The 14,205-nt window shown below is 42.0% G+C and overlaps 1 protein-coding gene across 1 annotated transcript in view; it reads left to right on the forward strand.

Moving 5' to 3' along the window:
- KIF26B (kinesin family member 26B) overlaps nt 1-10,793 on the forward strand; it is a 434,135-nt gene extending 423,342 nt beyond the window's left edge. Inside the window, exons 14-16 of the mRNA XM_084828261.1 lie at nt 4,668-4,867; nt 5,183-5,333; nt 9,982-10,793. Of these exons, the coding sequence (XP_084684387.1) occupies nt 4,668-4,867; nt 5,183-5,333; nt 9,982-10,130 (500 nt within the window). The 3' untranslated portion in view covers nt 10,131-10,793. The remainder of the gene's footprint in view (nt 1-4,667; nt 4,868-5,182; nt 5,334-9,981) is intronic.
- Nucleotides 10,794-14,205: the final 3,412 nt, after the last annotated feature.

A 14,205-nucleotide genomic window follows, 5' to 3' on the forward strand; every position in this document is an offset into this window, starting at 1 on the left:
AAGAGGTAGCAGCTGGTGCCAATTCTCCAACCGCTGAAGTCTTGACACCCCTGAAGAAGAAGATTTAAGATTTGAAACAGTACTGTTGGTTTTGAGGGAGGAGAGTATATAAAGAGAGCCAGTAAGAGCAGAGTCGGGAGACCAAAGCCTGAAGAGGGAGCAGGAAGAAGGTCCTTCCAGCTGCCTCATGTTCTCCTAAGAGTGTTTTACCAGTGTTATATTATGTTCTAGACTGTGAGTTTCTTAGCAAGAGAGAAGGATTGCCTCCTCCCATATGTGCCTGCCTGGACCCTAAGATCATCCTCAGGAGCCCTTCCCCAGGAGCCCCCACCAAAGGAAGTGAGACAGGCGGCTACCAGGAAGAGGGCCTTTTCTGCCATGGCACCCTGGCTGTGAAATGAGCTCCCTAGAGAGGTTTGCCTGGTGCCTACAATGTACTCCTTTCGGTGCCAGGTGAAGGCTTTCCCCCCAGTATTTTAGCATTTCAGCTTCCTAATCTTTTAGTTGTGATGTTTTAAATCTGTATTTTAAATCTCTGCATTGCTGCTAGGTTTTATTCTGGTTGTATTGTTATATTGTGGTTTTAAGCTTTCATATTTTATATTGTTTTATGCTGCACTCTGTGGTTTTAATTTTTGTGAACCACCTAGAGAGTTTCGGCTATTGGACACTATAGAAACTGAATCAAACAAACAAATAAGAAGCAACCTTGATGAGTCTAGGGTAAAGGAACTTGCGTTTTGCAACTTTTATTTTCTTTTAATGCCTTTTGTATCACTCAGCTCTATTGTGTAAATACCTTTAGTTATGATTTGCTTGCTTTAATTTACCAGTAAACTGTTGTGGTTAAACCCCAAATGTCTAGTGTGTCAGTCACCCTACAGCCTAAACCCCACATTATTTAAAAGAAGGAAGATGGGACTCTTAAGGAGGCAAGAGATCCTTAAGGGGTTTCTCAGGGGGGTCCAGGTCATAAGGGGAACCCTGACACTACTATTGAGATACTTAAATATTGATTTAACTTGTTATTAAGATTTAACTAGTCAAAGACAGTAACAGTACAGTTCAATGCACATCAACTCAGAAGTAAGTCTCATTGGCTTCAAAGTGTGTATAGGATTGCAGCCTAAAGGTGCAATCCTATCTATTTTTAGACAGAAAAAAATCCTAAAACTCCCAGCATTCCCCAGCCAGCAACTTATTTCTGTCTAAACATGCAGGGTATTGTGCCCTTACACTTTTTTCTCTCTCTTGCTAAGAAACTCACAATTTAGAACTTAATATAACACTGGGAAGCCCCTTTCAGGAGAATACAAGGCAGCTGGAAGGGATTCTGCTCTCTCTCTCTCTCTCTCTCCAGAGTTGCATGTATGCACTTATATAGCACTTATATTACATCACAGTGGTAGGATTGGGTTTGAATACCAGCATTGGTTTGATGGCACCCACTGTGGCTTTCCACTAGTACTGGCCGGGACACTACTATCTGATCCTATGGAATGCTCTATTTGTGTGGTGTTCGTTTGGTGGTCTAATCTGAGTTCGAATTTGCAACTTTGCAACCAAGTAGATCAGGGGGTAAAGCATAAGCATTGTCAAAGACCACAGACTCAAGTTTTTAACTGAAATGAAATCAGTTGTTTATTGATACACAGTGCCTGAAATTAATATTATCTTTATGTAAAATAAAATTATTAACCTGAAGGCAGGCATTCTCAGCACTATCAAGTGTGTGAATGTATGTTCAAGTGGATGCTTGTTGAAGGCTTGAAGTCTCCTGTTTTTGTGTTACCATGAATTCTTGGTGGCACTCACCTTAAAAGTTAAAACACTGCTGTGTAGATGTATTTTCTTACACAATCCATCTCAGGCAAAATCAGATAAACCACAGAGACTAAATGGAGGGACTCAGAGGCAGCAGGAATTCCCCTTAAGTCACACTATACCTTCTGTGTCTAGACTAATAAGCAGCTCATTAATCAATGCTTATTTAAAGTAGATAAAGTTTCAGATCACCTTCTCTGCAAGTAGGAGAGAATTGTTTGTCTTCCTACTCTGCAACTAGAAGAAAATTGTTTCTTCTTATCCCCTCTTCCTACCACTCTATTGTTTTTAGCAACATGAACAAGCATTTACAATTGTAGTTCAAAAGGTAAGAACCCAAATACACATAAATAGGATCAGTCAAGTTCACAAAGGCAGATCACTGGATCTTCAGAAAAGATGTAGATCTAATTCTAGAATCATAGGTAATAGAAATCTGAAATGGCTGGATCATATATCAGGGCAAGGAGGATGTGCTCCTCCAGCTTAACTATCCAGCTATCCAGCTTAACTTCTCTTCCTGAGAAAATCCTCACGTCATAGCAGAAAATGTTCTATAGGGAAAATATGCCCTGTTAGAAGCATAAACAAAGCCATGTTATACAGAATCCTATTTCTAGTTTTTTTTATAAGTAAATCCAAGTTTCCCCAAATAGTCTTTTGAATTGTCAAATAGCCACAGCAGTCTTTGGGATAGCAATATTAATTTGCTATTATGATTTTGTGGGGAAGGGGGTGGGGAGGATCAACTCTAGTCAAGTGGCTTCCAATAGTTTTTCAAACTAAAACAAAAATTTCTTTGAGCAACACTTGGTAGCAGATTACATTTAATGTTAAACAAGTGTATTTCAGAGACTCATCTACGTTATTTTATTTTGGGTTAAGAATAATCTGTGTGTGCTCACGGTGATCTCTTCCCGACTGGCACATGACTAACTTCTAACAGCCAAGAGATTTTATTTAGAAACTGGTTCAGCTATCTGGGCCAAATTGACCTAATCTCTTCTCGGAGGTGCCATCAACTAGAAAATAAGCCAGCTATTTCTCCCATCTGACTCTGTGGTTACCTGGTGAAGAAAACACAGCTCCCTCTCCAACTTTCTCTCTCTCTCTCTCTCTCACACACACACACACACACACACTTTCTTCTTTCACCCAAGGTATTTATGATTAAATTTGTGTTTTCAAAGCAATCTGTACTAGAACAGAAGCATTCTGTGGCAACATATTTTTGAGGCAGGCTGGTTTTTTTCCCCTGGAAGTTTTTTGTATATCAGAGATGGCCAAATGGTGACACAAAGGGTGGAGGGGTAAGATTTTGCCCACAATTTCACTCATAATGAAAATAATGTTTTCAAACCTTGTGAGAAATAAAACAATTCCATCTCTCTTTGGATATTGTTCTGTAACGCCAGGCCCAAGCATGTTGTGTTCCGTTACTAAGAAACCCTTAATTCTTCATGAAGTATGGGATTTTCCCAAAGATAAAGACATTGGACAACCCTGCAGTAGGAACAGTATTGCAGTGCTCTATTTGGAGTCAGTACCCTATGCAAAATGGCCTCCAAGTTCCCCTAATACGACCACCCAATGGTGTTGGAGGCACTAATTCATGAGTTGTCATGGGTGAATTAGGTTATTGCTAGGTCGTTATTGTTTTTAAATTTGAGTCTTGAATGGGCCAGGTGGCATAGTGTTGCTCAGCTCCCCCAATACCTATACATCAGTCCAACATGTCAACTGTATTCTCTCCATTTGTTGTGATTACTGAAAATAATAGTGATTGACTCTCAAGATGGGCCACACTGTCTTTTGTTGAGGCTATTGCTTTCCACTATGCCCCTTTCTTTTGGTATGTCCAGCACCACAAGACCCAGGACAGTAGCGAGCTCTTCTAGCTGAATCATTTGGCTGTGCCACATTTGAGGGGATTTACAATCCAATCCTATATCTATCTACTCAGAAGTAAGTTCCATTGAGTTTAATTGCATTTACTCTCAGATAAGTGTGTATGGGATTGCAGCCTTGGAGTTGTTTTCCTTTACTTGGAGTGAACAGAGAGTCCGTTTACATTTTATGGAGACCACTCTGCATTGTTCCACATGGTAGCTTTCACCACCTGGCAGACGATTTACCTGGAGCTGCTCTACATGAAGAGCAGGCAGTTTTCTGCACATTCTTGCATGTAGTAACAGCATAACCACATGAAATGATTTAAAGTGGACAAGTGGGGTAAGGGCAACAACAGGTGGTTTGTTTGTTTTTTCATGTGGTGACTGGTAATATGTATGTTGTGATCACTCACAGCCACGTAAATAGATCACACATCCCAACATCCTGGCTCACCTCATATTTCAAGGAAATTCCAAGCTGGAGCGAGCAACAATTTCACCATGTGACTGTGACCTGTACAATTATCAAACGAACAGTCGACTCACAAAAAAAAGTCAACTTCTGATGGCTCCACTATCTCAGTTACCACTACAATTTTTTGTTGTATTAATTCCTCATTCTGGAGGCTCAGTATGATAATGGTTTGCAATCCCTGTACTAAATGTAAGGGTCAAAACCAGTGGAGGCTGGTGGCTCCAATGTCAGTGGGATGTTGAATCCACTCTGGGTTTCAGTCAGAACTCTAAAGGAGGTATCCAAGGGGCCTCAACCAGTCAAAATGTAAGGGTCAAATGTAGCAACACGTATCATAGACCTGTTGATGGTAATGTTCAGAGCTAAGAGGCAGTATTCCTTGCGCTTGCTTTCTTGCATGTTGTTCACTCCTCTTCACAGAACAGAATGAGAGGCTAGTCCTTTGATAACAACACCTTATAATTGATTTTGTTTAGGTTCTCAGAGACGGAGACTCATCCCAGCTTTATCACTTGACACTACATCCCCTGTAAGGAAACCTACCAGCCCAGCCATACGCTGGGTAGACGGACCCCTGCGAAGTGCCCAAAGAGGAATGGGGGAGCCCTTTGAGATCAAAGTCTATGAGATTGATGATGTGGAGCGGCTCCAGCGACGGCGCGTGGGGGACAACAATGTGAGACCATCCTAATGGATTTATTTCAATTTTTAAACTGCAAAGATGTCAGTTTTCTTTTACTGCATTTTGTTCATATATACTGATCTTCTTAGTCTTTTCCCTACATGTAAGGAAACTTTAAACAATAATAACAACTGAAGTTTGCAAATAACTCTTTAAAATACACTCTATGGAACAGATAGCCTGTTACTTAATTTACTGAGATTATGTAATTGTTACTGCAATAATTTGTCTGGAGGAAATCTAATCTGGCCTCATTTTTCCCTTTCCCTTTCCTTTTTTCTTCTTTTCCTCATATTTCTTATTGAGTAGGAAGTGATTTGCTTCAGCACTAAACTGAAAATCTTGGAGCATCGGCAGCAGCGAATTGCGGAGGTCAAGGCCAAGTATGAGTGGTTAATGCGGGAGTTGGAAGTGACCAAACAGTACCTGATGCTGGATCCCAATAAATGGCTCAGTGAATGTAAGGTTTTACTGCCTATGTTTGATTTATTTCATTGATACAAAAGTTTACCAGTGCTGTTGCTAAGCCATAAGCAACTATGTTTATAAGCAAAGATTGAAATGACATTTGACCTGGGACAGTGTTTCTAGAACTGTTCCCACATAATTCCTATTAAACTGTGACATTGGAACCGAGTGGGCCGATTTGATCAAGAGCTGAATCCAGGAATTGTTCATCACTGTAGTGAAGAATATTGCCATCACTAGATTAATGCTTATGTGTCTCACACCAGAGCTTCTGAAAATGAGATTTTTTTTCCTTTTGCCCTCAGATCACTCAGACATATGAATTATATTATAAATCTTCTCTCCTGCTGTGAAATAATACTTTAAGGCAAATTTGACTATTGGTTGAAATGGCTTATATAAGATATTAATTTTGTTTTTTACATATGGCCAGAAAAGAATACAGTTCATGCAACTCAGTCATAAAGGGATTAAAGATTGATAACGCATTCAAATTATGAAAGATACTTCTGAAGAAGAAAACAAAATTTTAAAAAAGATACAGACACAACCAAAGCACCATACTGGCTAATAGGTGAGGTCACCTCACACTGAAAGGGATAAATACATATATAGAAAAATTATTTTCCTACTGGTTGTTTGGAGCTGTTATAGGGTAGTTTGGGTTTGTTTCTAACTCTTAAAATAGGCATTTTTTCTGAGCTAATACAACCAGACAATGTGGCCTCATATCCAATGAAGAGAATATTATATGTAGGGGTGTGCAAGCTTCGGATTCGGATTTCTGAAGCATGATGGACATTGTGACATCTGCCATCTTGTGCATCCCCTAACACCACACCACCTGCAGCCCTAATGGGCCTCCTCCACCTCCTACCCACCTATCGCCCTTCCCCCTTGCCCCCTCTTGAGGAATGGGGAAAGGGAGGGGGAGGGGGAAGGAGTTGTCAAAAGACAACAAGGAGTAAGGCAATGAAAAGCAGCAGAGACAAGGGGAATGAACAAAGGTTAACCACAAAAAGGGGGATGAGCTTGGGGGTCATTTACATAAAGTGGGATGTGTCTGGGGCAGTGGGATTCAAAGTATGATTGTGTGGAGTGAGGACTTCCTTCCTGAATGAAGTATGACTCATCTTAAGACTACAATATCAACTCTGAGGTGCTGTGGTGTTAGGGGTTGCACAAGATGGCGGATGTCACAATATGGCCACCATGCTTTGGCCATCTGAGTCCAAAGCTTGCACACCCCTAATTACATGCTACAGAGAAAGTTGCATGGTGACAAGCACATGGTCCCTAATGTAAAATGTCTGTGTAGGACTCCTCTGTAACCAACCTACATAAACAATGTGCACTGTAGAAAAGTGGTGGTGGTTGTTATTTATTTATTTATTTATTTATTTAGTATGTTAACTTGATGCGGCACATAAATAAATGTCAGACACAGGCTCTGCCCTTAGACTTCAAATATAAAAAACAACAACACACACAAGGGAATTGGGGAGGGTGTTGGGTGGGGGGTAATAGAGAGAAAAGTAAGAGAAGAGAAACCAGTTTAACAATACCAGAACAAAGAGGTGAACTGTTAGCAGGTATTTGCATTCTGTTGGGAGCAGGCTAATGCCCTTCCTGATGTTCATGTTGGGATGGAAGTACTGCAACTCTCTTGGCCCTTTGACCAGGGCCAGGGCCAGAGTGTCCTTTCTTTTGCTTCTGCAGCCCCAGGCCCAGACATGGCCCTGACCAGTTGATGCTGCTGTACGTGAAGGGGGTGCAGAGGAAACTTCTTGCACGTGTCTGCTTGTTCTTTGGCCAGGGTCAGGCTGGCTTTCTTCTTGCTGTGGTGTTCTGCCTGGGGGTGAGGGTAGTGCAACTGATTTATTAGCTGCTTATCATGTGGCAGGGAGTGGGGGGGGGGACTGGCAGAACAGCACAGGTTTGGTTAAACATCTATGACTGGTGATAACTAATTTATCCCATTAATTTCAGTGGAACATACATTGTCAAAACGATTTACCTAAGTTATTAAGGGTTAAATTAGGTTGCTCTCTGCTTTAGTATACTCTTCCACATCTTTGCAGATTAGAACCGTCCTTACATATGACAACTGTCAGTATAGGAAGGAATATAGATTTACACTATGTGTACTGTTACATATGAAGAACACACATCTATTTTGCTGCTGGAAGGCTGTGATTGGCTGCAGCTTCCTACCATGGTTAGGCATATGCATATATCATATGTGAAGCTGTACACAGAATGTGTATGAGTTTCCCTAAAAGAGATATCCTTACAGAAAATCATGTTTCAGGTAGCCACAACTAAACTCTGCTAGGTTCTCCTACAAAAAGAAAAAAGAGGTATGAACATATCTAGGAGACACTAAGCTCTTTGTTCCAAAGGAGTAGATAGCCATGTTAGTTGCTTCAAAAACAAAGTGTCTTGTGGCACCTTCAAGACTAATAGATTTTTTGTGTCGTAAACTTTTGTGGATTAGAATCCATTCTGTCAGTGTCACCCTCAGTTGGCACAGATACACATGATGAGAGAGATAGAGAGAGAGAGAGAATGATAATGTAAACAACAGAAGCAAAAGGCCATTAAGTGCAAAGGATAGCAGTAAGTGTGATATTCCTATAAAGATTTCAAGAGTATACAAGATAAAGACAGAGTGAACCATCCACAATGGTTCTCATTGTAATAATGCTCTCTTTCTAGTTGTGCTATGCTAATTTAACAGCCAGAGTAGGAAGGAAACACACTCTTATTTGCTGGTGATTAGCCATTTTGGATGGCGAGGGCACGGGGACTGTAAGCAAGGACAAATCAACAACTCAAACTATTAGACTGGAATACTCAGGTATAGGACAGGCCCAGAAGAGAAAGTGAGACAACACTTGCTGTCACCTACAGCTCCTAGCTGAAACTGCTTCAATGTACTGTCAGTGATCTGCAAACCCAGGCCTCTCACAAAGGCCTTGGATAGTAGGCCTTGCTTACAGCCAGTCCCCTAATCTAAAACTGCTATTTATCAAGAACAAAGGACTATCTAAAATAGAAAATACACCTATAGAATAGGCCTGCAACAAGCCCAGATGTCAACTTTGTCCCCATATCTACTTAAGCAACAACATTATGGGACTTAAGAATGTCGGTCATATTCACCCGGTTCACACAATCTCCACAGTGACGGTGTGGTGTGGTGCATGCCAAGCGTCTTTTGAATATTCAAGCCGTAGCTGTGGCTTGTCATGTCATCCGAACCCAGGCAGCAGGAATGGTGCAAGGGCTAAACAGCCTTCGCATAACCCTAGAACAGGCCATGAGTTATGCGAGGGTTGTTTAGCCCTCACACAACCCCTGCTGCCCGGGGCTTGGACAACACAACAAGCCATGGCTACGACTTGAATATTCAAAATGGCCACTAGTATCATTATCAAGGTATGTCATCACCTGCTCATCCTCCACATGATGCATGCCATCACCTGTCAACAACGTTTCCGCTAGCAACATAGCACAAATAGGTCAGCCTTTACACAAGATAATAAATGGACACAAATATAATATAAAATGGCCAAAAATGACATTGCAGGTGACCCCAAAGTCACCGTATTTTAACAAAAAGACCTCAAAAGGAGGCTAGAATATATCAGCAAATTTGATTCCAGTCAATTTGGGCATAATTGGGATTCTTAGGTTCTTTCCCACTTCAGACGTTCAATTCACATAGCACAGCTAGAATAATGACTGCTGTTGTGGATGGGTTACTCTATTCTTACCTTGTATACATTTGGGCTTTGGCTGTTGTTTCACAGTGCAATCCTATTCATGTCTACTCAGAAGTAAGTCTCACTGAATTCAATGGACTTAGTGAGTGTGCATAGGCCTGCAGCTTTATCTAGGGTTTTGCTGCTGGGAATTTGAAATCATTTAACTCAATTTTCAATGGAGGCTGTTTGCATTCTCACTTGGAAATAAATGAAAATTATGTAATCGACTGCTTAGGGGTTGAAATCAAAGATGCCTTTCTGCTCATGGGCAAAATCCAACTCTCTCATGCCCTGCAGATTCTCCCTTCTGCAAGTGGAGGATCTTTCTGATTCCGTTGTGTAAGCAGGACTTAGCGCTTGCATAACCGAGATTTAACACTTCCCAGAGGAAGCCCCGAAATGAGCAGAAATGCTCATTTCTGGAATGGGGCAGGACAGCAGAGCTAAAATTAGTGGTTTAGCTCTTTTCTGGTTGCCCCCTGAAGCAGCAAATCTCTGTTCCACAAATGGTGGGCGCCGCTTGCGGACAGGAATTGGTGGGCCATAACAGAATCAGCAGGGATGTAAGTGTCCCGTTGGACTCTGCCCGTGAATGTACTTCGGTACTCAAGAGGGTTGTGTGAGAAAAGTCCAGCAATGTTCTCCCACAGCACAAAAGCGTGTGCAAGTAGACGCAGGAGCCCTGGTATAGTACCTACTTGTGATCGCTGCAGTGCACATATTCTTGCACCCCTATTTCTTTGGTTCCCTCCCATTGCACATGCCTGTGTGCAGGGACCCTTCAGGTAAGGTAGGGCTTGCAAATCCCATTTATGTCAATGTGCTGGGTCTGTCCTGTCTCTCCACCTGCTTTGGTTTCCCTTCCCACAGTTGACCTGGAGCAAGTATTTGACCTGGATTCACTGGAGTACCTGGAGGCACTCGAGTGTGTGACTGAGCGACTAGAGAACCGTGTGAACTACTGCAAGGCCCACCTCATGATGATCACCTGCTTTGACATCACTTCCAGGCGTCGGTGAAGGATTGACCTCAAGAACATTTTGGACTACTGCCACCCCCCCTTCCTCCCTTCTGAACAGCGCCCCAAAGACATCGAATGAGGATGACGGTTGGTGTCACGTTTTGACTGTGTGTGTGTGTGTGAGAAGAGATGTTTTTCTCTGTTACGCTGAAGAGCGGAGCATAAACTGAATAGATGATGATGAAAAGCAAAGACACTGAGAAATAAGGATGTGGAGTCTCCTAGCCTAAAAGAGCACTTTGAGAAATCATTAAGGACATGTTTGTAAATAGGAACTGCTGGCAGAAGTGACTTTTCTCCCCACAATAACCGAAGACGGAGGAAGAGCAGATGTAGGGCCATTGCTGAGAGCACCATTAAAGTACAAATACATGGGAAAACTGTCTTTCTTAAGTGCCTTGCAAATCTTTATTATCCAAACATTTATGTTCATACTTTCTTGTGTACAGATGGTGCTAGTCAAGAAAAAGACAAAGACAAAAAATCGAAACACATTTTTTGAAATGTATTTACAGCCTGTTTTTTTTTCTCTTGGTGTTTTATCCTATTTCTGACTTGCTGTTTCTACGTAACTTGTGTTTGAAAGATATTTCTTAACAGATACTGCATATAAATAAATGTTAACTGTCTTTTATTGTTACACACCAGAGTAAGGCCACTGAAAGAAAGAAAGAAAGAAAGAAAGAAAGAAAGAGCGTGCCTAGATTAACCCAAAAATCTTAGACAGTAATGGAGGAGGAGAGGTCCCGCAGGCCTTGTTACAAAAGAACATAAATGTGTATTTTCTGGCAAAATGCCAAGATTTCACTCAGTATTGACTATACTGGGAGAATTAGTGGCTTTGTGGTTTTTTTGTTTCTGGCACCGAAACAATGTTATTTACAACACCATTTTGTATGGATGTTCAAGTGAAGACAGTAAAGCTCCTCTTCCTCTTCTTCACATAGGCGCACTGCTTACCCTTTTTTCTGGTGTGCTTCTAGCCCTGCCTAGAGAGGCCTGCATTGTGGTTAAGGAGACACTTGTGGGTGCACCCAGCTATTATGGCTGCGTGGTCTATGAACATAAGAATTGCTTTGGATAATCAGACCAGGGTCCATTTAGTCCATCTCTAAAAGTAGCCAGGCTAGATCATAGAATCATAGAATAGTAGGGTTGGAAGGGGCCTACAAGGCCATCAAGTCCAACCCCCTGCTCAATGCAGGAATCCAAGTCAGAGCATCCCTGACAGATGGCTGTCCAGCCTCGTCTTGAATTCCTCCAGTGTAGGAGAGCCCACCACCTCCTAGGTCATTGGTTCCATTGTCATACTGCTCTAACAGTCAGGAAGTATTTCCTGATGTTCAGCAGGAATCTGGCTTCCTGTAACTCGAGCCCATTATTCCATGTCCTGCACTCTGGGATGATGAAGAAGAGATCCTGGCCTTCCTCTCTGTGACCACCTTTCAAATACTTGAAGAGCGCTATCATATCTCCCATCAGTCTTCTATTCTCAAGGCTAAACATACCCAATTCTTTCAGTCTCTCCTCACAGGGCTTTGTTAGATGCCACACAGGCAGTTTACAAGCATACCTTGTAAACATTGACCATCCTCTGTCATTTGCCCCCGTATTGGAGTTTTCCAATAACAGATCTATTCTATGATGCTATTGGACCATGAAGTATGTGGCCATGAAAGTAAAGCTGGGGGTAGCAGTGCTGCCCCTTTTTGCCTGACTTCTTCACTTGATATTGCAAAGGGTACTTACAACAGCGCAAAGGACCACTTGGGAGAAAGGAAATAATCAGCCACCGTTGCCAATTTTGTATGAGAAAGAAAGAGAGAGAGAGAGAGAGAATGAATGTGAAGTTGTTACTCTTAGGGAATAACTCAAAAGCTCTACCTTGCCTGATCAGATAAAAAGATGGACACACTGCAGGCAGTGGTAATAGTCCTGGACTTTTTATGGATAGACCATAAAGGTTAGTAAAGTTTTCCTGCAAAAATACCTTTTAGAACAAAACATTTTCCCAACAGAAAATGTTGGGAAACATTTTCCTAAAAGAAAAGGCATGAATTAAAATTCATGTATTTTTTCATAGATCAAAATATACCATCTTTTTTGTTTTTGCATCCACAGAGTTTTACCTGAGGAGCATGCATTCTGTTCAGCTTGGAAATAAATACAGGTTGCATATGAGCACCTGGCTTCTCATCCATCATTTTATCTTTGCTCTTAAAGAAAAGCAAGCTCAGCGTTTTACATGAGGAGCATGTATTGATGTCACAACTGGAGCCCTGTTGTGACACCAGTACAAATCCAATGTTTACTTCGCTGTTACCTGAATGGAAGTCTAAGGGAATGTCTAGAAACCCACCATTTGTGTCAGGAAAAGGAGACACTGACTGGGTTCAGACAGCATTAACCCATGTCACGCCATGGTACTCATGGGTGCCAGGTTACACATGTAACCCTGTTTAACCCTCACGTAACCCATGCTCACTGGGTTCGCACAATGCAACAACCCCTAAGTGGGGGTTGCATATTCAAAATGGCAGTTGCCATTTGTGACACTACAAATGACATGTCATTGCCACGTTCATAAGGGCTCAGAAAAATTAATTCCATTTGGTGATCTGATGCCGGGGTTGGAGGGAGTTTCCCTCAGTAGCCGGCAACCCCAGCAGACCAGTTGGAGAAAGGGTGCTAACACAGGGACTGAGGAAACAAGGTGTTCTGCTGCAGAGGCGCCTGGGATACATGCCAGGAGCTGGCGGGAGGATTGAAGGGGACTGAGCAGGGAAACATACCATGGAAAGCCGCAGAGCACCCAATCATCTGTCAGGTTAGCAAGCGAACAGCCAGCCCACAGTGGCTTATTCCGAGGGTGGCTTAGCGTGCTGTGCAAACTCACCCAATATGTCATGAATGTCAGCTGCTATAGGAACAACAGGGGACAGCTTTTGCATTCATGTCTTGTTTGTGGGCTTCCCAGAAGCATCTAGCTGGGCAACATGAGAAACAGGGTGCTAGACTAGATAGGTCATGGGTCTAATTTAGCAGGGCTCTTCTATGTCCAGATGCATATAATCAATATGCACCATAGCTTCAATCCATGCTTTAAAAAAAACGTACTGCCCATTTGGCAGGAAAGGGTGATGGGAGAGAAATGAATCCAGGCCCTTCTCTCCATTCTGATCATTGAGACTTCACTTTTTAAATAACAGGGCTAGGCATATGCTTCTCCAATTGCTGCATTGGCTTGGGGAATTGTGTGTACAGCACCACCTTGCACATTTGATTCCCCATCTAGTTAGGGATATGGGCATGGGAGGCAGTTTATGTGTAGCCCTATCTCAATCCGGGCATATCGTTTGGAGAGAAAACCGTTGCTAATTAGCAATGCTTCACTGCATATCCACTAGATTAATATCTTCCACTGTACCTTTCATAAACATTTTCCTAAACTAACATAAAAAATTTGCACCACTTCATTCAGCTTTTCTGTTGTTAAGTAAGTTTTTGTGAGACACAAAATGAGGTATTCAGAAATATTAATTGCTGGAATCATAATTTGCCTTCATGACTGTTTTATTAAAGGTTCATCAGATAATTAATGTTGCCTAAGGAATATAAGATTTTCTGGTTATGCACCAAACTTGTTTATAATAAATGTGCAGATTTTTCCTAGATAAAAAAGACACAAAATAGTTTCAGTAGTTAATTAACTCCATGATTGTTGTTGTTGTTCAGTCGTTCAGTCGTGTCCGACTCTTCGTGACCCCATGGACCATAGCACGCCAGGCCTTCCTGTTCTGCGCTCTCTCCCGGAGCGTGCTCAAGTTCATATTCATTGCATCGGTGATGCTATCTAGCCATCCCATCCTCTGCCGTCCCCTTCTCCTTTTGCCTTCAGTCTTTCCCAGCATCAGGGTCTTTTCCAGGGAGTTTTCTCTTCGCATTAGGTGGCCAAAATATTGGAGCTTCAGCTTCATTATCTGTCCTTCCAATGAGCACTCAGGGTTGATTTCCTTTAGGATGGACTGATTTGACCTCCTTGCAGTCCAGGGGACTCGTAAGAGTCTTCTCCA

The sequence above is a fragment of the Heloderma suspectum genome, chromosome 1, assembly GCF_057233095.1.
Source record: "Heloderma suspectum isolate Gila_16-S chromosome 1, 16-S_ref, whole genome shotgun sequence".
Taxonomy (NCBI): Eukaryota; Metazoa; Chordata; class Lepidosauria; order Squamata; family Helodermatidae; genus Heloderma; species Heloderma suspectum.